General features: G+C 37.9%; 1 protein-coding gene across 1 annotated transcript; it reads left to right on the top strand.

Annotated features, from left to right (window-relative positions):
- Positions 1–3,680: 3,680 nt before the first annotated feature.
- On the top strand, positions 3,681–23,236 carry DAW1 (dynein assembly factor with WD repeats 1). Its single transcript, XM_053986820.1, has 13 exons — positions 3,681–3,756; positions 5,432–5,504; positions 6,742–6,886; positions 10,107–10,165; positions 10,839–10,961; positions 12,799–12,898; positions 14,701–14,808; positions 15,496–15,602; positions 18,778–18,880; positions 19,255–19,369; positions 20,418–20,494; positions 22,410–22,572; positions 23,126–23,236. Exons 1-13 carry the CDS (start codon positions 3,717–3,719, stop codon positions 23,158–23,160), a joined length of 1,248 nt encoding a protein of 415 aa, XP_053842795.1. The 5' UTR covers positions 3,681–3,716; the 3' UTR covers positions 23,161–23,236.
- The last annotated feature ends 1,421 nt before the right edge of the window (positions 23,237–24,657 follow it).

Raw genomic sequence — 24,657 nt, 5'->3', positions numbered from 1 at the left:
GAAAATGGAAGACTAAGGAATAGAACTACTGTTCCTTTCTGCTACTTGTTATTATTTCAGTGTAGGTGAACATAACAAGCAACTATTCATGTGAACAGAAATTTGTGGGAAACACACTTTCTTGGCAAATTGCAACTAGTAATTTTTTTTCTTAATTTTAGATTTTTAAATTAATGAAAACAGCCATGCAAAGAGGATAAACAATCATTGGGAAAGAGAACACAGTTCTACAACGCACTATCACTTCTTTCTCCTGGAACAGCTGTTACCAAGCAAAGGGCAAACTCCCAGAACATAAAGTCCCTTATGTAAGTAATAGTTTTAACATTTTTCATGGCTGTGGTGTCATGATTAGCATTGGAAATAACAGAGCAGAAGTGAGAAGGCGCTTTAACAATGCACTGAGTCTCTTTGGGTAAGAGGAAGCAGAATATGCCAGAATAAAACAACCTTGGGAAAAAAACAATCATGTAAATCTGTTTAATTCACCAAACAGAAACAAGGAACTACCAGAGAATTGTTCTTCTGCATTCTACAGACCTGAAAATGATGAGAAAGGACAGCACACAAAAACTCCCCTTAGTAAAAATTCACTTCACCCACTACTGGCATAACAGAAATAGGAAGTGGCTTTCTACATCTTTCCCTCAACTCAGACTACTTTTGGGCTGGCCTTTCTGATTGAGTTCAGCATACCACAGGCTGACCTACTTCAGAACAAGTGGGTCATGATGCAACTTTAACCCAGAAAGTCTAAACCCCACTGTTCTCTGCAAGCGTGTTTGAGTCATCTTATGCTTAGGATGGTACATTGGCTCAAGAGAGGATTTCTCAGAATCTGTGTTGGTAGGAAGAACCCAAGGTTCTCCAAAGGAAGTTCTTCATTGTAACTGCACTGATTTTGCTTCATATTGTCTGACAGAGTTCCCTTCGGCTCTGCAGATAAATCTACACTGAAGCCTTTCAAAGACTCTTGAATACACACCAATGAGTTTTATACTATCTCAACTTTCTGCCTCCCCTGGAAGCTGCATAAGCAAAAATGGACAGGGAGCAACTGCTATATAAATTATCTTTCCAGGCTGATTTCATCAATACTTTTGATCTATGTACATAAAAGATGATTATCTCATCCTGGATGTCTCAGCATTTAATTATTATTTCCAGTGTAGATATTTTTTAACTCCCTACATGGTGCATTCTTTGAAGTAGGCATTTCATGACTCAGAGGCTGTGTGCACTCTTCAGACACTGAAAAAACAGCAGGGCAACAATTTTGCCCCAGCAGTCTGAAAATATTCCTTCTAAAAGTATGCACTAGTTGCTTCTTTCCATGAACTTGAAGAAAAGTTGCATTTCTCCTTAACAGTCAAGGTTTAATGGTATGGACAGGAGCTCAGTCTGCTGTATTATCAGAATCCCTCTTATCTAGTCTCCAAGTAACAATGGAATAGCAAATCCTTCCATTCACTCCCTCCCCACAGTTTTCCCATTTTTGCCTAAAGCCTCCTCAGATAATCCTACCAGTGCTACAGCTCTGGTCCTGTTTTGTCAGAAGGACACACTGTCGTATATGTATTTTGCAGCCAGGCCTGTCCTGGGTAAAGCTTTGGGAATAGCTGTGGGAAAGGCTTTGTCACAGCACAGTGAGCTCCTTGTCCCCACTCAGGTGGTCAGCATTTTTTTCTAGTGACTGTACTGAGCAAACAAGGCCATCACATCAGTGCCTCTCTGGGTCGGCCTGGAGAGCCAGCACAGAGCTCAGAGGGATTGACTTCTGCTGTGACTCCACTGCTCCCTTATCTTATGCTTACAGAAGCAAGGAAAGAGATGACAGCTGAGGCCTGGTTTATCATCTTGTGTCATTTCTGCATCCTAATAACAGGTAAGGACAAATTGTGAGGTGTTCAGATGAAGATTTGGAGCAAGAAAGTGAGGGGAAAATGTACTGATCAACAGGTACTGATGTCATGGAGCTTTGCAGTCCTTCCACCTCCCTCCCCTGTTTTGAGTGTTTTGTTTAAATATGACTAAAATAAATAAATGTAGTAATTCCAGTTGGTCTTAAGTAAACAACCAGAAAGGCTGCAAGAATCTGTGTTTATGATGAACAAATTATGTTTTAAGGTAAGAAGCAGTGTCCTTGCCATGATTATTTGTTCATGTCATTTAAGTTAAAAGAACAGAAAAATATTTATGTTCTGAATTTATAATTTGGGTGAATAAACATTATGCTAAACAAATAGAAAAAGATGTTAAGAAATTGGGGACCACCAAGACTTGGGGTTGTTCAAAAGGTTATTTTTGAACAGGGTTGGTCCAAGTAAGTAAATTCCGTTGGAAAGTTGTTTGGATTGTTTTCAATAAAAGTATTTCTTATCTGCCTCAAGACTTTCCACATACAAACAAGACAAAAGATTTAAAACAAACAAATGGGAATGAAAAACTCAGAGACCACTTTGTCCCTCAGCCATGTCCTGAAGTAAGTCTGGAATTGGCCATTGTATTTTATTTCCTGGCTTTCAAAAAACTAAAGGACTATCTTCAAAGTGAAGCTGTAGGGAGCCATATGGGTGTCTTCGGAAAAGTCACGTACTGTTAAACACTGAGTGGGACTGTCTTGTATTGATTCATTGTCAACAATGTGGGCTATGAGATCGGCCAAATGAGAATGTGTTTACTGCTTCCCCCTATTGATCTCTGCAGCCATTTCAGCATAAAGCTTGACTCAAATTTTTCGTGCTATTAGTGCATTTTCTTCTCATGATTCCATGTTGGTTATCTCTTTTCAGTGACATCTTTTCTTCTCTTTTTGGTGAAATGCGCATCCAAAGAAAGGCAGTGGAACTGATGCAGGGTCTGGAGCACAAGCCTGTGAGGAGCAGCTGAGGGAGCTGGGGGTGTTTAGCTGGGGAGAAGGAACTGGGGGGGACACTATCACTTCCCCAGCTCCCTGAAAGGAGGCTGTAGCGAGGCAGGGTGGGTCTCTTCTCCTGGGTAACAAGTGACAGGATGAGAGGAAATGGCCTCAAGTTGTGCCAGGGGATGGTTTACATTGGGTATTAAGAACTGCTAAGGGAATTGGTGGAATCACCATCCCTGGCAGTGTTCTAAAGGTGTGTGACCCTTGGGGACATGGTTTAGTGGTGAACATGGTGTGCTGGGTTAATGGTTGGTCTCTACTGTAAGGCCTTTTCCAGCCTTAATGATTCTGTGATTCTAAACTCTAATTTTCATAGTTGTGCTTCAATCCTCAGTATCTCTTTAAAAAAAAACCTGAACAGATTAGGTTTTTCTTTTTTTCTTTTTTTTTTTTTAATTTATTTAATCTTTGCCCTCTTTCCTTAGTAAGTAACTATTCAATTTCCAAAAAGCTTCCACACATTTGCTACGCCGCTACTAGTGGCTCTTTGGCACTCCGAATTCATATGTATTTTTAGCGCGCTCCTTTCCTCTCAGTGGCGCAGCCCAGAAGCCCTCGCAGCCCAGTACGGACGATGCTGTGCCAGCACCGGGGCGGCAGCACTGACCCCGGGGCGGCAGCACTGACCCCGGGGCGGCAGCACTGACCCGGGCCCGGCTCGGCTGCGCGGCCACGGCCGCTCTCCCAGCGCCCCGCCATGGCGGGCCGGCGCCCTCAGCCCCGCGCCGGCCCCGCGCACGCGCCCCCGGGCCGTTGCCATGGCTGCGGGCGGACGCGCGGGGCCGGGGCGGCGATGGCGCTGAGGCGGCTCCTGCTGCGCTACTTCCCGCCGGGTGCGGAGCGGGGCCGGGGGGCTCCGGGTGCTGCCGGCGGCAGTGCCGGGGCTGGGGCGGCGCGCGGGGGCCTGCGGGTGTGGGGCGTGCGGCGGGGCCCTGCGGGGTGTGCGGACCGCCCGTCATGGCGGGTCCCCTCGGCCCGGCAGGGGCTGGGCTCGGCCGCGCGGGTCCGTGGCGCACCTGCAGCCGGCCGGAGCGGAGGTGCCGCCGTTTGTCCCGGTGCCTGGCTGAGAGGCTGCAGCGGGAAGCGGCTCGTCACCCATCGCTGCTGTAATTAGTGACTTTCTGCAAAGTCAAGGCAGTCTTACTCACATCACAGTAAGGGGCAACGATGACTGTAGCTGGAACGAAAAAAAAAAAAAAGTGTTTGTGTTTTTAAATGGCTGTTTAGCAAAAAACGTTGCCACTCTGCAGCTACCTGAAAGGAGGTTGGAGCCAGGTGAGGATTGGGTTCTTCTGCCAGGCAGCCAGTGAGAGGATGAGAGGGCATAGTCTTTATCTGTGCCAGGGGAGGTTTAAATTGGATTTTAGGAAGAAATTCTTCACAGAAACAGTGATCAGACGTTGGAAAGGGGTGCCCAGGGAGGTGGTGGAGTCACCATCACTGAGGTGTTTAAGGACTGGCATTCAGTTGACAAGGTGGTGTTCGGTCCTGGGTTGGACTTAATGATCTCGGAGGCCTTTTCCAGCCTAGCTGATACTAATTCCTATTTTTTGTCCTTCATTTATGAATTTTCTGAGTGGAGCCATGCTTTGCAAAGCAGTGCTGCCAGCATCTGGTATATCCTGTACTCAGGTGAAATTTCAGAAGTGAAACAAGCAGGAGATGGCCAGCTCAGGAAGTGTATGGGGAAAAAGGATCTTCCTTTCCAATTCAAAAACTCGCCAACTATCTGCCAATGGTTTGTGGCACGGGCTTTATCCCCTGCTGGACAGAAACAGCCAGAAGCAATAATCATACGTTACATGGATGATTTACTTATTGCAGCACCAACACATAAAGAAATGGAGGAAGCTCGTGATAGCGTAGTCACAGAAGTGTAACTTTTCCTTTGAACTTTGTAAAATGCAGAATGACACAGAAGTTCATCTAAATTATCTTTTCCCACAGAAAGTCAAGGAGCAGCTGAGCCCTTTATCAGCTGTTTCAAAACAGGAAGCCATGTGGTTAAACATTTTAATACTCCAGTTCAGTGGAAGTTGCAGAGGTGCCAGAGCAAAACTGGAAATGTAAAGCATTTTATGATTTTTGATACTGTACTGCATCCAAGCCTTTGCAAACACTGGATTAAAATAATGTTTTTTGTAAAACATGTTTTCCAGGCTTCTTGGAACACTAAACTACAGCAAGTATCTTCAGAACAGCTTCTTTGAAATTAATGCTGATGAAATGGTACAAAAAGATGTTGGAAAAAAGAGCTTGTTCATTTCTAGAATAGAAAATAGCTCAGAAATAACATTGTTTAATATCCTTTTTCATAGAAGCGTATCAGAGTTGTTCAGCATCATGCTTACTCTCAGCAATAACAGCTAACCTTCTTCCAGCTCCAAGAACTGGAATTGGGTCTCCTGAAGTCAGTGGAGCTATGAAAGTGGAAGTGCTGCTCTCTACAGCGCATGTTATAAAACTCCAGAAGTCTGATTATGACCTGTTTATCACTTGTTTTTAAAGGAATTATCTTGGAGTATGTAGAAGGTGTTGAGTCAAAGACCAGATCAATAGATCTGCTTGATCTTAGACCTGAGTAAGTATGATATTACTTCAGATAACAGCACTCTCTCTGTTTTTACAGCATGTTCATGTAAAACTCTATTTGACTGTATTAGACATAATTAAGATCAGCTATTATGTAGAGCCTATGTGCTCTACTCAGCCAGCTCTGGTTGGAAGGGCTTCAGAAAAATAACAGAGTGCCACCATTAAATAAAGTTACCCAAATCCATGGAGTTTATTAGGCAGAAAGACATGAAGTAATATGATTGTCTTAATAGCAGCATTGATATGGAAGAGGTCTTGCATGTAAGCCCAAGTCAGTAGACAGTGTAAGCTGGATATGCAGGATGAAAAATCCCAATTTAAAAATTATTAAGTTCTGTCTACTTAGGACTGTCCAGTATAGTGCTGTGGGTAAAATGTATCAAGTCTCTTTGTGAAAGAAATAAGTTGTCTGGTGTTACTGAACAGGAGTATAAACACTGAGAGGATACTCTTTTATGTTGTAGTGGCTTCCATTTAGAAGGCTGATGCAGAAAATCCCCTTTAGACTTGAATAATTCCCATACTAACAGAAATGCTTGGCTTTCTTGCTAAGCTGATTTTAAGAGTATATTGTGAATTGACTGCTGGGTATTGTCAACCCTTAGCTTCTCACAGAAAGCCAGAAATCAGTAGTTATCTGATGAAATAGGAAGAGGATCCAGTTCCACAGACCAGCTGTGGCCCCTCGCTGGGGGCTCCAGGGACATCAGTACACTGGACCACGTGGTAGTTACTGTCAAAACTAAGAGTTGTAGAAACAGCCATAGATTTCTGAAGACACAGAGATAAATTTAAAACTTTGCACACATAATTTATCTTGTAACTACTTCATGGGCAATTTGTTTAGAATTTATGAAATTCCAGCTTAATTCACATATTTAAACTGACAGTTTGTGACACACATCTCCCATGCCTGATCCTCCATGGAAATTGTTCAAAAAGATAAATTTTTTGCCAAGCTACAATTTTTAAAAGTTGAATTTTACTGTTCAACTTCAGTAAGAGAGGGAGGGAAATATAAAAACCAAGAAAGATTTATTCATATTTCTTTAGGCCTTTACAGAATGAGATAAATGCATAATATTTAATTGCTTACTTCAGTTTCTCTGCAAATAAATAATATTCTTGGGTTTAAATTCATAATTATTTCCAGAGGATGGAATGTGGTGGGTTTGGATTTGGAGTATTTATTGAGTTTGTTTTTGTTCTTTTCTCATAATTAGCACAGATGTCACAGCCTTAGTAGAAGAAATCCAAAAAAGAGAACCTCTCATCACAGCTTCCTGCTTGGAACATGTCATATATCTAGTACAAAGATTGCAGGAGAAGCTAGGGGAAAAACAGAATCACAAATTCTCTCTTTTTAAGGTCAGAGACATCTTTAAAATAATTTTGGGAATTTGGAGGAGTTTAAGTTGTGATATTATGAGTATATTTTTACTGCAGTTTATTGTGCTGTATGACTGATTCCTTGGCACTTCTCAATCCTCTTTGCACTTTCGGAGCAACTGAGTCTGGCCTGTTTTTCCTGCTAGGAATTCCCCCAATAAAGCTGAGAGGTATAACTGTTTCTAGACACTGTTTACCCAGGCTTATGTACTAGGGTGTGTTTTGGATGGAGAGAAATCAATCTTTTATTTGTTGAGTAAGAGTTTGTGGGCCAACAACACCCATAATTACATTTAAACAAAACCTGTAAATTGACCCCACATAAATTCATTGTTGGGAAAGGAGCAAAATATTTTCATACATGTGTCTACTTGTTCCTCATTTTGTGAAAATGGTGGGATTTAGCTATTATTTTATTATTTATGCTATGTTTTATGCTACATGCAGTTGTTATTACAAATCCTGGTTTTCATTACTTTCTGTCATTACTATTATCTTTGACTATTGATGAATTGATCTTTGCTTTACAGACTGCACTTGAAATATTTTTTCAAACAAATAGTATTTCTAAGAGCAATGATTACAGAGACCTTTCAGAGCTTCAAATCCAAGATCGAGTGTGTCAGAAGAGAATAGGTTTAATTGTATTTAATTGTGGAAATGAAACTTTCTTCGAGATACTGCATGCTACAATCTGACATAGTTAAACGTTGTATCTTTATTGTGTCAGCAGATGGCAATGTGCAGCTGTTGAACAGTGTTGGTCAGTGCTATGGCGTTTATTGTTACCTTAAATTAGAAGAGAAAAAGAAGTTTTGTGTTGGTTTGTTCAGCTATAAAACCCCTTACATGTTCTGAGGTATAACTTTGGTTCTTTTGACCAACAATACTCATCTGGGTGAATTCTGCAAAGAAATATGTATTTAACCTTGAAAACAGAGCTATGTAGCAAGGCATCTTAAATTTAAAAAGTTTCTCTTCCAAGTTATACTCTCAACTGAGATAATGCCTTGCTTTTCAAAAGCTTTAGAAATTGTCTGTACATCACAGAGACTGACAAATCTTCAAATGCTTGTTCAAACTTGAGTGTAAATAATGTATTTGTTCATTGTTGGGTGTAGTGCTGTGTCTGAGATTCTGTATTTGGAAACAATAGAAGCAGGCAAATCCAATCAGTGTTGGATTCTTCCTTTCACTCAAGAGTGGTTAGAAGTGTGTGAAAAGAACTTTTTTGATGTTCAGTTTCATTTAGGGCTTCTAAATGAGATATGAGCAGGTCTTTCTGAGATACTAATAAAATATAAGAGATGGGTGGGAGTGAGATTTGTTTTTCTTTTCCCTGAGAAAAATGTTCCATGTGTGCATTGTTTGGAAATGAATGGTTTTTATTCCTGTTGCACTGGAGTATAATCTGAAACAAGTGTATAAGATCATCTTTTTGTTATTTCCAGTAATTGTGGTGATGATGGTGTGTTAGGCACCCTGCAGTGAAATGAGGTTTTATAGCAATTTCTCAGGTTTTAAGCTATTCCATGGCATGGGATGCTATAGTAATTTGCAGATTTTTATCTTAGGTACAGCTGTAGCGGATTTTGCAGAATTGAGGTATATTTTTTCTAATATTGCCTTAGACTTTGGTTATTGTATCATTTGCAGAGGCAGTACTTGCTGGCTCAGAGTTCTGTGGATAAAGCAACTGCAGCACTGGGCATTGGAAGAACAGAATTAGTCTCATAATCTGAAATTACATAAAAACCCATCTTGTTTTCCTCCCTTTTTTCATAATTTCAAAATACCTTTGTTGTTCAGAGCTGCCTGTATGTAGTTCTAAAAATCTTATGGGTGAGATTTCCATAGATTTCCATAATTATTGATTCTCATATGCAGATAGATATTGTGGCTTGTTTTTTAAAAAACAAAATACTTTTTGTAATTTCCACATATTGATTGCCAATTCCCATTTCTGTAGCTGAAAGTACAGCTTGTGTTTCTTTCTCTAGAGAGCAGAAATTGCTGTTTCTGTAACATAAAATATATTTTCTGTTTCTCCCTCTCAGTCCTTCACTTATCAATCGTTATGTCCATTTTGATGAATCCCTGCTCTTCTGAGTAGAAGATCTATGAGCCTTTCTCATTTTCCTTTTGGAGACAGGCAGCTTGGAAGACTTGAGATAAGCAAAAAAAATACTGAAGCGCTGGTAATATGTCAGTGATTAAATCTCACTGTTCATAAACAGTTTCTTCTTCATTCTTAATCTACAGAAAAGACCTAGTCAATCACTGGGGTATTTTTAACATCCCTTTGCTTCACTGTCAGCAATTGTGGTGATTTCCCAGTTTATGATTTTATTATGGTTTAGACTTGAGGAGAGGGCAGCTTCTAATAGGTGAAAATTATTCAAGTGCAAGTCATGTTTTACAGCAGCCAGTTTATTCAAACACCAGCCAGATTATATTTTTTTGGTTCTTTTTAAAGTATCATGGCATGGTGACTTCCACTGCAGTATCTGAAACTATTTTCACCTTTGCTTAATAAACCTTAATATATGTTACTATGGCTATGGGCTCATTCACATGAATGATCCTGTAGTGTCTGATTAAAGCACTGTTAGAAAACAGTGCCCTCCACAACCTACACAATCCTTGCAGGCATTAAAGTTGAAATTCTCTCTTGGAATTTTGTCTTGCTGAGTATCTTTGTTATGGTTTTGCACACCTTGTTATGACCTCATAGGACAGAGCTGTAGCTTATATTTCTTTTTTTCTTCCTGTTTTGTATAACAGAGTCAAGTGCCAGCTGGAAGCATCCTGCACCCTAAAAGTCTCAAATTTAACTGGATTTCTTAGTGCACTGGCTAAGGCTAAATATTAGTTAGGATTTTTTTCATCAGTGATCTTACAGTCATCGTGATCTTCTGTTTTGCCCATTCAGCTCTGGTCTAGGGTTGTTTTGCTGGTCTTGGAGAAGGTGAAGAAGATGCAAACATGGAAAAAAAAAAACCTAGTTCATTGAAATAAAGGATAAAATTGAAATCAATACCATATAACATCTTCAGTGGTAACCTGATGATTAATGTGGGATTTTTTCTCCTCTAACAGGAGGAGGAGAAAAAATTAATCTGTTGAATATTTTGAGCAATTTAGTTTATTTTTTTAGCATCAAATGCATTTCCTCTCACTGCCCCCGCTTCTATTTCAGGTGCTTAGAACACACATATTGCCTTTGACTAATGTCGCATTTAACAAATCTGGTTCCCGGTAAGTTGTTTTCAAAGTCAAAGTATCTAATCATTAATTGAAGTTTTGTACTTGTAAATTAAATGGTAAGGAAGCTTCAGTGCTCTTATCTTGCTGCAGAAAGAATTCAGCTCTGCTGCTTATAAGCAGCTTCAGGCATAATTGGGGATTATATTTCAGGCCTCTGTGGAAAACCCATGGGAGATGCAAAAAATTAGCACGTGAGGTTCAATTTATGTAATTTTTTTCTTCCACAGTCATAGTCTGTTGACAATTACCATATTACAGAAAGAAGCACCTTTATGGCAATAAACTAAATATTGCTAAAAGCTAAATGAGTCTTTGACACAAACTCATTTGGGAGTTTCACTGTAGTGAAAGTGTTACTTTCATGTTAATTGATTTCACTGTGGACATATGTCTTATCATTTTTTCCTTCATGTCTTAAAAGCAGCAGCATGCTTTCTAGTTGAAATACCCTAGAGATTAGAAAAAATGTGTTTTTATGAATAAGATGTTAAAAAGAAAGAAGAAAAGGAACCTCTTTGGTCATAAATCTGTATTTTTGAAAGAAAGAGGAGATTTAGGGTCTGAGACAATGCTAACTAAAATCTGTGGAAATAAATAATTTGGCTGTGCATTGGGACCAGTAAGATATTTGCTGTATTCAGAAATGAATTTCTCTTTGCTTTAGCTTTATCACTGGAAGCTATGATAGAACCTGCAAACTGTGGGATACGGCATCGGGAGAAGAGCTGCATTCGCTGGAGGGACACAGAAACGTTGTCTATGCAATAGCTTTCAATAACCCCTATGGGTAAATAAATTTCCTCTGAGATTCTTCATAATTGCTAATACTGTTATTTTACAAATACTCTAACAAAGAATAGACTATTTTAAATTGAAAGAGTTCAACTTCTGAGTGTAGAGTGTGACCATAGGACACAAGGAAAAATGATGCACACAGCTATGGTCACGATGAAGAGACTAATTTATTTCCTCTGACTCCAATCATTTATAGTTCTCAAAAGGTGCCAGTGGATTGGAGGGTGAACGTGCCACCTCTCCAACAACACTGGACAAACTACCAGTACATCAAATTTCTCTGCCTCTATGAAGGAATGCAAAACAATAGGTTGTTTACAGAAAGTTGCGTGAGAAAGTTTTCTACAAGAATGTAAACTCAGAAGGCTTTAGAAAATCTTAAAAAATCAGGGTGACAGTAGAGTTCATCTATAGGTAATCACTGTAGGATGACACTGTCATTATTTGTACAAGAGATCCATTCAAATATGTTTTTTGCTATAATTTTTTAGAATTAAATTTAGAAATTCTAACCAAAAATTTAATTAGGTATTTAGTCTTGAAAAAAATAGAAATGAGTTAGTTGAATGTATTGAAACACAGTTTATTTCAGTAATATCTACACGACCAGATTGTGTTCTGAATGTTAATCATTCTCTTCTGCCTCCATGTAATTGTATGTGATGTGACAAATAAGTACTTATGACAATCTGTGTTGCTTCAGTTAAGGAGAAAGAGGTGGATTTCTCCATTTGCCATTACAAATTCAATATAATTTAGGACATGATTTAGAAATGTCACAGCTTTTGAGTAATTTTTGTACAATCCACAAGGTGCTGCTGTGTGAACATCAGATATTAATTTTTGTTTTCTTCAGTAATTGTTTGCCCTAGGTTGGAATTGCCACCTGTTAGGTGAAGGGAATTACATGTTAGCTACTGAAGTTTCATTGTCATTTGCTTCCTGAGGAAACTGTCATGTGTGAGAAAACCATTTTTTCTGTAAAGTAAGATAAATTAATTCCTATTTTTCTATTGAATCACATTACTGTCGGATGTCCTATTTATCAGTTGAACAATACACAATTACCATCAGGAAATTAATGTTAAAAGACTTGTTCTTACACTATTTAAAACTTTATCTCTTTCTTCTATGTGAAAAGGAAAACTTAGACTCTACTGTGTCAATGTCTTATATTCTGATATTATTCCTTACTTTAGAAAAGCATTTAATGAAGTTAATTTATATAGCTTGGTGAAACTAATGACAAAAATCCGTGCAAAGATCAAGAACTAGACCGTAACATAAAAGTGGAGAAGCAACCTACAGCAAGACAAAACTTGATGAGAACTTTGAACTATTTTTGTATTAAAAATTTGATAAAAAACCCTTTCTTCTGTAATCTTTAGGTTTTGGTACTGTGCCCCTTGGTACATTTCTGGAGACTTCACTTTAGTCTTGCTGTAACTGCAGATGGTCACAACCCTTCCACTGACTTCAGTGGCAGTAGAGTTCAACTTCTGATGGGTGAACTGCATTTATAATTGTTGATAAACAGATGTTATCTGATGAAATAATGTAACTTCCTAATAAATATGTAAGTACAGCACAACATCATCCCTAAAGTAGGTCAGTCATCAGTTATGAACACTCCTCTGCTAATAGATAGGTGCAGTAGCTCTCTTAGAAACTCCCTGTGTCTGCTAATTTTTTGCCTTGCTGTAACTTGTGTTTATAAAATCCTGTTGCAGCGAGCACCAAAGTGCATGGGAGCTTCCATGGATTCTGCTGTCTCTGGAGTCAGAGGGTTTTTCTACATAAAAATTATAGGATTTTTTTTTTCTATTTAGTGACAAGATTGCCACTGGATCTTTTGATAAAACCTGCAAACTGTGGAGTACAGAAACAGGAAAATGTTATCATACCTTCAGAGGACATAGGGCAGAAATAGTGAGTAGTGATGGATGTTTCTTATTCCTTTATGTTTCCTCACACCATCATTGATGACTGTGAGTTCTGACTCCCTGTGAGCTCCCACTGGAAGGCACAGTTATTGTGGCACATCTATTCATACATCCAGGTCTTGTTAACATTTCTGCACTGCAAGGTAGGATAGTCTCAGTTCTTGAGACAGAATAAACCCTCATACACAGTTTGAAACTATATTGTTATTTTTGCTTTGTTCTGATTTCCCTTGTTTGCTAAAACATTGAAAAATACCACAGCAACTGGAATTTTCAGTTTATTGTACATACTTTTTGTTTGATTACATATCACATGTTTTTCCAGCTATCTTGCATTGCCTGTCATATTTGCAGAACTAAATTACAAGAACATCATTGCTTGTGTTGTTGTCTTTCACAGAGATCTATACTTTGTGTACAGAACCAATTGGAGCTGTAGGGGAACGAATTTCTGAAATTTAAAGTGTGTTAACTGGGAATATGTGGGATGCTGAAATGTCAAAGATCGATGAAATTAAAACAGTTTAAGCTTTGAAATGCTTGGTTTCCTCTCCCATGCACTAGGATCCCTATCAGCAGGAACAAGTGCCTTGATGCACAAATTTCAGTTTGAAAGATCAGGGCAAAAACATTAACACTGAATTTTGATAATGAATGGCTTTTTTTTTTTTTATTTTTTTTTATTTTTTTTTTTTAATAGCTGTACAATCACTGTTCAATGAAATACTGCGGAAAATTGTTTCTGAAAAAACAATGTGAATTTAACTGTAGATCGAGAGGTCTTAAATAGAGCAAGAAAATGGTGGTTTACTATATTGGAATTTGAGGTTTGTTTAAGTGTGTTTTTGATTCTCTGGATGCTCTGAGTTACTCCTTACAATGGAGAACATGTTTGCTTATTGAGAAAGGCTGCAGTGATTTTATGGCATAAAATCAGTTAAGTAAATGCTTAAAGGCCTCTCCATTTTTTCTGACTTCTTAGGGGTTAGATTAGACCCGGAGTGTTATGAGTTGTGCTGACAAGTAATTAGAAGAAGGTAATTGCCAGTAGGAAATGATGTGTTTCTCTGAATCAGACCTGTTTCTGAAAGGCCATTATTGCATCTGATACATTGCTGGCAAGGGCATGCCCATAGTTATTCAGGATGAAAAAATGGAGCTACTGTTTTCCTTTTTTCATGGCACCTGCTATTCTTTATTTGCAGAGCAATCACACTGAATAATTACAGAAAATGGGAGGATGAATACATGATTTTTTAATGTGAAAAATTAATTAAAGTAGTTGTTACTTTTTATTCTTGCTTTTTCTTAAATATGATGTTGTGGTGATGCCCTTGGCAAATGACATTGATCATGACACCTGATAGGGTAAGAGTGCACAGAGTGTGTTTGTGGGTACACAGAACTATTTGGATGATCTTTGCCTCAGTCTCATCAAGTAACAGAGAAAACCTACCAAATGATAGTGCTAGGGAGGACTGTCAGACTGGACAGTAATTGGAGGATTTCAAAGAGAATTTTGAAATAAAAAAAAACAAAGCATGTGCTGGCAAGGAGTCCACTTGGTTTGAGTACTTACCCACAATGATGTGGTAAGGATTTGTTGCTGTTCTAGTGAGCTGTTGGAAGAATTCTGCAAGTTTTCTGTATGCCATAAAATATTACCAGATCTTTGTCTTATTTAAAAATAGTAATCCTGGCCCTTAAAAAAATCCTGTTTAGTTTATTTAGAAAATAGATCTAAATGGACTCCTTTAAACTTCTTCTGTCCAATGTTTCTCACTACAGGTGTGTTTAGCATTTAATCCTCAGAGCACACTGTTGGCAACTGGAAGCATGGATACCACTGCCAAATTATGGGATCTAGAGAAAGGAGAAGAAGTAGCCACTTTAAATGTACGTTTGCATTCCTTATGTTTTCAGAGGTGTTCCTTGCTTAGTTTTCCAGCTGAGATGAATAACAGTGTAACCATTACAACTGTTTCAAACCTTGTAGTTTCTTTTACCAGGTGATCCCATAGTGGCTGCAGTTACAAAACAGAATAAGAAAACTTGAAGGGAATGAGAAAAGCTTTGGTATTTTATAAGTCCTATTTATCAAAAGACAGATTTTCTCATTGCAGTGACATTATTGCTATCGATTAGAATCCCTTCCATCACTTGTTAAAACCTCCTGCTCTACTGTCAGTTGTGGCCTCCTCTGTAAGGAGGAGGCAAACACGGGCAGAGGACACCTCTAGATTGTCATCCCTCCTTGCTCTGCATGGCTTGCTGGCATCCCCCAGGGTCAGATTGGCCTCTGCTGCTTCAACGCAGTTCTCTCACATAAATCCTAAGTCATATGTAGTGAATAGGCTTCCTGTTTAAGTGGTGTACCTGAGTTTTTGCAGTTATTGGGATATTGACTATTCCACTGTCAGGTAGATCTTCCTGTCAAAATTGTTGTGTACTGGACAAGACAGTAAATAAAATAGTGATGAGTAATGGAAGGATTATGCTGCTGAAAAAAGACTACATATTAAACTATATTAATGGAAAAATAATAATTTGTATTCTCATACTCCTTTTTAAAATTTTTTTCAGGGACACTCAGCAGAAATTATTGCTCTGTCTTTCAATACCACTGGAGACAGGATCATCACTGGCTCCTTTGACCATACAGTAGCAGTATGGGATGTTGGCACTGGCAGGTACTAAAGCACTAATAAATATAATTTTACTTTGCATGATTTCAGGACAAATTAAATAGAAAATGTTGAGCTACACCTTATTTCATGTATTTCATTTAGAGTATATGTTCTTTCATCTTGTAATTTGTTACTCCTGTTCTCTTTGTTCTTTTGAAAAGGAATGCTGCTCATGAAATGCTTTTGTATGTATTCTTTATTTTAAATTTCTATCTTATGAGTACTAAAGAGGCAGAAAGAATGGACAGATCCTGTGCATGTTCCTGGTGAATTCTGCAAAGAGAAATATATTTTATCAACATGGAAACTCATGATTTGCAAGGTGTCTAGGACGTCTAGACCATTTAAGTAGAAAGTATATTTTATGTTATAGAAAATTATTCTGGTTATGTTATCTTTAAAAACTACAGAGGGTGTATTTTTCCTTCTCACCATCCTTTGTCAATATGAATTTAAAATATGTTTTTCTTTGACTGTAGAGAACAAAATCTCTTGATTAGGATGCCAACAAATAATAATGCAACAGGTAAATATGAACGTGTATAATACTGAATGACAAATTCACTTGTTTTTTCAGTGGGAAACTCAGTGTAAGTAAAATAATAAAATGATCCCCCTGATTACTGACAGAGTAATTTATGAAGATAACCATTCTATTTTGTTTACAGGCGTTGGTTTTTGGTTGTTTTTTTTTTGTTTTGTTTTGTTTTTTTTTTTTTTTTTTTTTTTTTTTTTTGTTGGGTTTTTTTTTTTTTTTAGAGCGAGGGAAATATCTCTGAGATTTATATATAAAAGGAAAGTATGTGTATAGTGATATCTTGGGATAATAGACAATATATATAAAAGTGAGACTGTGTGATTTATAAGTAAGGTACACATAGTGTATAATTTAAGGTTTGATCCTATAATCTTTGAGCTTATTTGATAGCAACACTCATTCAGCAAATCGACCTTTGAATTCAAGTTCCTTCAGCCTGATGTTCTTGCAAGTATTTTTGTGTGAAAACAACTTTTTGCATCTTATTGTTTGAGCCTACAGTGAAATCAAAGCCTGGGGATTTTCATGTTGCATTTTTTTTTCACTATGAAATCAATATGGACTTCACATCAGGGCCAATACCAGCAATATGAAGGAGCAGATTCTCACTGGCAGCTCTGGTGATTAGCTAGTGGACAACAGAATTGTTCCAAGGCCAGCAATCAGCCTTTCAGATGGCACCCGGGCATGAATACATTTAGGAATAATGGAAAGTTGCTGTCAGACTGTGAGCAAAAAATAATTTGCTGTCGACAGATTCAGGTAGATTTGCAAAAATCTTGTAAGTGAGGTTTTGTGTACTTGTTTTTCACCATGTGAGTCACATGAGGTGTACAGCTTTCCAAATTTCAGTTTCTTCTGATTTTGCTGGCTGACGCTGCTGAGCACGTGTTCCTGAGTTTTATTCTGGGTAGGTGCCCTGAACTGCCCTGACGGAAATTGATGTAGGGACAGGAAATCTGAACAAAGTTTGAGATTCTCTTCATAAAATACTATGATTTAAAAGAAAAAAAGGGTAAAGGGGGAAACACACTTTTGTAATCCAGGTCTGTATTTCCATGGCAGATACAGCCCATTGTAGTTCAGTTGAAGGTGTCTGCAAAGCTTTATTTGGCAAATCAACAGCCTGGTCCTGTATCTTGGGTCAGGGGTGCTCGACACCAGCGTGTGAGAGAGAAGCAGTTTCTCATTTGCAGTTATAGTCAAATACTAGAGCATCCATAGATCAAATTTCATGTGGAAACTGAAGGCTAAGGAAATACTGTCATGGCTAAAGCTGATTGCTTTTAATAAAGAACTTAAATGGAACTTTTTATGGCACTTCATAAGTCTCTCTTCTGTGTTTTTTCTGTGTATCTGATAATGGCTTCTGTGAGATGTTCTCCACATTGCTATTTATTCTGTTTATTGATCAGATTTTTATGTCAAAGCTTGAAGGCCGCATTGCCTTTTTGAAAATTGGAAGTTTAAGCTTTCAGCTTTTAGATTAAAACTTTTCTCTAGGTATTACTAGGTATTTTTGGCATTAGGTATTACAGTAACAGCAGTCTTGATGACCAAATAATATGTTTATAAAATTAAGTTTTCCTCTCTGAACTGCTTGTTGATTTTTTGTTTTACTGTAAAAAAATCTAGAAAATTACAACAGTGTAGATCTCACAGTGTTAGAAAGTAAAAGGAGTAATTCTGTAAAATGCTAAGAACGTAATCAAATTTTTGTTATTAAATAACAAATTCAGATGCTCAGGAAATTTTCTTTACTGATCATTTAGCACATATATTAATTTAGCTACTCTTACATATCTTGTGCAACAAATAAAAATATTTCAGTCACTTAAACTAATTTAGTTGTTTTTCTAGCCATTAGTTTATCTGTTATTTACAGTCTGCTTCTATTAATGATGCAGTGATACTAGCATTGTGATAATAACCCAATTTGCTAATCCTTTAATAGATGTATATCTCAATTAATCTTTTTTAGGCTTTGTTGCTTTATAGGCCATTAAATAGGAAGCAGTATTGGCTAATTGTAACCTCTCTGCTCAGATAAAGCTGAAGAATTTAATGGGACTTGTATTGCTAGTCTTGTGCAGCAAGACGTTCAGGATTAATGAGGATTAGAAATCATATTTCAGTTGGGCTGTCATTTGGCTGTTATTTGGGAACATGCTCGCATTAAGTATCTGATTAACTTCCATTTGATCTTCAGTGGATTTTATGAAAGGTTTAGATTATATGGAGTTTTAAAGATGTACTGTTTTTACAGTTCATTGAAGTAGGATAATGGGAGAGTAATGTGGAAAAACTTGCTGTGCTTTCTTAGCATGTAGATGAATACAAGGAATCTGTCGCTGGTATTGAAAATCATCACATTTCACTGGAAATACATTCACTAAAATATTTTTGAAAGAGAAGGGAGGAAATTTCCATTTTATTCTTTACTGCATCTTTTTGCCAAAAATAGGAAATGGAATTGATGTAATACTAGAATCCTTAATGAGCTGTACCACTCCATTTAATTACTTTAATGGTGAAGACTTGACACCTTAACTGTACCATTTTCTAAACTTACAATTTATATGTGTATATAAAAATACATACTATAAATGTAAATGATCATTTAAAATTTTCTTTTGGTAGGTTGTTACATACTTTAGTAGGCCACCGAGGAGAGATTAGCAGTGCCCAGTTCAACTGGGACTGTTCTCTCATTGTCACTGGATCAATGGACAAAACGTGCATGGTAAGCTGGTTGAGTAGGTAGTGAATACAGCTACTTGACATATAAAATGTATCTTTTTTAAATTGAGGAGCATCATTTTAAAGTAGTACATATAATGAATTAGAGAATTTACAACTAAATGTAAAACCTATAATCTTACTGATTTCAATGAAGTCTAGTTAAGTCTTGTTTAATCAATACACTGAACTAACAAATGTATAGAACTTCATTAAACTAACTAAAGAGTGACTCCTTATTGATTTGTATTCAGCTGTCGTGTTATTACATGTCAAACATCAGAAAGGGCCTCTACAAGTTGCTTTATCAATCAACTAGATATCTATAAAGTAAATTAGTCCAAAGAAGCAATGCAGTGCCCCTGTTTGTGTGTGCAGCTGTGGAATGCTGTGACAGGGACACACATAGCGACGCTGGCAGGGCACAGCAGGGAGGTGCTGGATGTGTGCTTTGACTACGCCGGGCAGCGCATTGCAACAGCCTCTGCCGATGGTGAGTGAGGGGCCTGTCACTGCTGGGGAACTGCAGCATCAAACACCTCTGTCCTTTCCTTTGGCTCTGCATTGAATGTAGCTTGATGAAGAGGAGGACTTGATTCAAAACTATCAATCGAGCAATGTTTGTTTCATTACTGAAATTGGGCATTAAACTTTAAAAATTTTCTCCAGTGACAAAGTTCTTATTTTCATACTTCAATCAACTCAACATGTCTTTCCCCTTTAACTTCAAACTTGAAAAGAAATATTTCACTTGTGGCTGGAAATACATTTAAAATGTGTACATAAATAGCTTTTGAGGGGGTTGATTTGGTGGCTCAGATTTAGGCTTAAATGAAAAATGTAGTTGGAATTTTACTGATAGATTTACTAGCAGGCTTTTCTAATGCACAGCAAAAGAATACACAAAGAGGCAAGAAAGAAGCAATTTTGTTTTGTTATTGGTATGCAGAAGTTTTGCATGTTTATTATTTGTCTAGGAATCACAATAAATAGTTTTCTGTGACCTTCCCAATTATTTATATTATACTGAATAATGACAATACTGTATTACTTTTAGATACACAATTCCAGAAACAGGGTACCAGACTGGATGGGGAGGACTATTTGGGTCTATTTTCCTATACTTGCTATATTAAGACAAAAGCCAATGTAAAAAGTTTCCTGATATTTAATCAATATATTATTAAATATAATGAACAGGTTATTAAATAATGAAATATAATGAAAGCTTTATAAATTTATTGTACATGCATTCTGAAATCACAGGCTTCAATAAGCTGTGTTCTATGTGGACCTTTGTATTCGTATGTTAAGAATTTTCCAGGAGAATCCATTTCTGATCAGGGAAGGAATGCAATCTTTTCCACTCAGATTACAGATTCTTTTTAACATGTTTTACCCTTGGAGGAAACTCTGTGAGGTTTACCTTCTATTTCTTCCAAAATTAAACCTGAGGATGAGTTCCTTCTGACCTTATTCAAATGCTCTTACTGAAATGGGTGCTAAAGCATAACAATCACATATGGCTCCTACTGCAACAGGGTCAGCAAGAGTCTATAATGCAGGAACAAAACAGTGCATTGCAAAGCTGGAAGGGCATGAAGATGAAATTTCAAAGGTAAGTTGTGCACTTTTTTTAATTTGACTTCGTGTGACATCCAATCCAGCAGTTATTCCATGATGCAGGAATACTTTTAATCATTATACCACCATATTCTTTAATATTTCAGATTGATAGGTCTAACTAAGAAGTTATCTTTACTAAAAGAACATTCCTTTTGGCTAAAAGCTATCAGACAATGATTGTTTACCAATTTCCCACTTCTGAGCTAAGACAACACTGGGTGTGCTACTCCTTTGGGTTCCAAGAGCCACCTCTCTGTATTGTCATGTCATTACCACTTGATTCCTTAGAATGGTGGCAGCTACTTGAGTCCATTCCTCCAAGGGGTTGACACCTGGCTTTGTTGCCATTGAAATGCCTGGTTTTCCTTAGCTCTTTCCTTTTCCTGGAGCACTTTATCAGTTGGGTCTGCACACACACTTGGTAAAGAACAGGGGAGCAGAGGGGGAGATGCTCTCTAAGTGTTCTTTCAGTGTGATCATTGTTAACAGAACTCCTGTCTGACCTGTCCTAAACTCTGCCTGTGTTATTCTGCCACATATTCCCACATTCTCTGACAGAATAAGCACCAGGTTTTTAATCTCTTGTTGACATCTTAAGGCTGTTGCCTCTAAGGCTTTTACCATGACCCCTATTCCTTTCTTCTACTAGATGTGCTCCTCTTTACTCTCTGTCATTTCTCTACACACCTGATTTATAGAATGGAACAGAAAAACCATATTTCTGGGAAAAATACACGGAGAATCTTCTTTTCAAAAATGCATAAGGGATTTGGAAATACAAAGTCTGTTTCAAGAATCACTTGGTCATGAGGAGTGTGCTCATGTGCTTTGCTGGCTCAATTTTGAACACCAAGGTTCTGTTCCAAATACATTTAGTTGCTTCCAACATTGTATGTATTTCTCAAACTTTGTTATTTATTGCTTGCAGCTTTTCATTATTCTTTCAAATAGATAATCTCCCTAGCTTCCAAGCTAGTGTGCTTTGTTTGTGCTGCTTTTGTGGATGCATTTTGATGATGAAATATTAATATTTTGAATCTAGGATAGTCCTTAATGAACAAAACTTAAATGCTTTCATTCTGTTGATTTGTATATAAATCATTTTGCTGAGAGAATAGGAAGTTCAGAAGGATTGGTCGTTCCTCAGATACTAAAGTTACTGTAATATCTCATACTCAGTGTAGAACCACTGAGGACAATCTAAGCCCCTGCTGCTGAGAGGATGGGTCAGAGACAGCTTCCATCAGGGCCTTAGTACTGGCATCATTTCAGCGCTGGAGGAAAGAATCCGCTCCTCTGGGAGCACGTGGAAAAGGCCATACATTTCTGTAGATATTCTATGGAGATGCGGCCACTTAGGAATGTTATTACTTGGAAATTGGATTTCTGGGGAGCAGATATTTTGCCCTCAGTGATTAAGCAGTTTTGAATTATATAATAAACTGGTATTGTCCAGTTAGTGCTCAAAAAATGTACCTGATTATCTGGAAATCCATAAATCCGTACAGTAATGGCAGTGAATGTTTAACAAATATGAAGACTTACTATAAAATTGTTTCCAGTGCAGATTCTGATACTACAGAGATGTATGTTATTTAAGGTAGAACTCTATAAAATATGTATACATTTTACATTGGAATAATGATGACATTTAAATAAAGCTGCTATGTGGAAGCTATGATCCTGTAGTAAGGTCATAGTATATAAGGCCTTTGTAAATACACAAAGTTTTCAGCCACAGAAGTTTGCCAGTATGACTGTAGTGGAATAGTACCCTTGATTTTAGCTAAAAAACTGAATGCAAGAGTTGTGCTTTCTATTTACATCTTTCAATCACTTTGATATGCTTCTTTCTCTAAGCATACTGACTTGCTGAGTAACATAACTAATTTCTGTATTTTTTAAAGGTGTGTTTCAACCCTAAAGGCAATTGCATACTAACAGCCAGCTCTGATAAAACAGCTCGGCTCTGGGATGCTGCTACTGGACACTGCCTTCAGATATTAGAGGGTCATGCTGATGAGATCTTCTCCTGTGCTTTTAACTACAAAGGTGATACAATCATTACAGGTAACTAATATATTCAATTTTTCTTTCCTTTTTTTTTTGAGAGACACCTGAAATCTCGCTACGGCAAAACAAAAACAGTCTGAAAACTTTCCTGGGGCCAAATGCAGGTACCAGCATTTGTACTTACTTACAATATAGTCAAGAAAATCTAGAACTTCACTTTAGAACTGAGATTTAAGAGAGTATGGCCATGAATGAATCTGTGCAAAGGTATGGGCCTACCCTCTCATCTCTCCAGTGGGCACATACCAGCACCAGAGCAGTGACTAAGCCATTTTCTCACAATGCATTGCTGTGAAGGAGGTATGGATGAACACAAGGCAAAGGAGCATGCCTTTTGTGTATTTGGTACTGAACTCTGATCAGGTTTCCTTCATTTCAGGCATGGGGATGCAGGATGATCTCAGCTGAAAATATTGCCCTAGATTCAGCTGCCTGTTTCTAGTTGTTGAGAAAAAATATATATGTGTCTCCTGGGTACATTGTTCTGTATTAACAGAAATGGATAGACTGTGCACCTAAATGATCCTTCACAATGTGTGTTTCTTACTAGGGAGCAAGGATAACTCCTGTAGAATCTGGCACTGACTGAAGAAAAGGATCCAGTTTGATGTATGCCTGCCTACTTTGTGAGTTTCAGAGTCAATAAACTCAGCCTGTCAGATCTGTTTTCTTTCACTCTCTTTGTTTGCCTTCTGTTGAAGTAGAACAGTTATCTAGATTTGATAGATTTGACTTAGGTATGGCATCACAGAACTGCAGAGGTTGGAAAGGACCACAGGAGGCCATCTAGCACAACAGCCTGTCCTGCTCAGAACCCTGTCATCCAAGCAGGATGCCCAGGACTGACGTGGGTTTGAATATCTCCAAGGATGAAGACTCCACAGTTTCTCTATTTGATTACTTGCATAGTAAAGAAGAAAAGTAGGGTTTTTTTTTCCTCTTACGTTTAAGCAGAATAGTTCCTTGTATTTCAATTACTGCATGTTGCCTCTTCACTGAGTAGCACTGAGAAGAATCTGGTCTGTTATTTCAATCACCAGAGAGAAATCATGATTAGTGAGAATGAATGCACAGAATAGCTCAGTTTCTTTATGTGTGATTTTTAATTTGTATCCTTTTTAATAAAAAAAATAGAACATTATAGTAATCTCAGTTGTGAAAGGAGTGTTGGTATGCACTTTCTTTGAGGACTTTTGTATTAATTTTTTGTGTGTGTGTAATAAAATATTGAATTAAAATGCCAGTTTTGCTTTTTGTAATACAATGCCCCGTTCATGTTCCTGGAGAAAACCAGCAGCCATTTATGAGCTGCCCTGCTATTAACTATTGCATGTATGCTGCACTTAAACTCCCCTCTCATACTTGCCCACATCTTTCCAGTCAATCTTTATTTTCTGCTTAGTACTTATTGTTCTCTTTTGAAGTGAGGTAAAAAAAAACTTACTATCAGTGGTGACTTAAACTTGGAATCCTGGCCCAGTGATTAAGTCCAGCATGAAGAAACTCTGCTTGCCAAAGATTGGAAGCTAAGGATCCTGACATAAACAGAGAAGTGGGTGAGAAACTCCTGCAAGTCATTTACTAGCATGCAATGAGCTTTTAGCCAGGCTTTCCTCTCCCAGAAATTGCCAATAGGTTTCCCCTGGAAGCAGAGCTAGCTCCACTTCCTGAGAGCACCTGGAAGTGCAGTGGCTCTTTGCAGGCATAGTGAAGGAGCAGAACTGACTGGTCTCCTCCAGCAGACTCGAAGGAAGGATGAAAAGGCCAAGAGGGAGTAAGGAAGTATACAGCAGAGAATTAACTTGGAGGTATTTTGTTATATTCTGTATCTTTGGGTGATTGTAGACTTCTAAATGTTGTTAAATTTAGTAGGAAGTTACTAAAGCTGATGTGTTGGGACTACCTCTGAGTGCTTGCCAGCACCCTTGTGTGTAAATGAAGAAACAAAAGTGCCTGTCATCACTTGGCAGATTTCCTGGTTATTTCAAGTAGTGCTCTACTGTGGGAGAAGTGAGCAGAGAGCTGCAGATAATTTAAAATGAAGTTTTCACCTGTAGGCAAAGTGGCTGACACAAATGTCTC

This window comes from Vidua macroura, chromosome 10, assembly GCF_024509145.1.
Source record: "Vidua macroura isolate BioBank_ID:100142 chromosome 10, ASM2450914v1, whole genome shotgun sequence".
NCBI lineage: Eukaryota > Metazoa > Chordata > Aves > Passeriformes > Viduidae > Vidua > Vidua macroura.
This window is presented reverse-complemented; position numbering and strand designations above follow the sequence as displayed.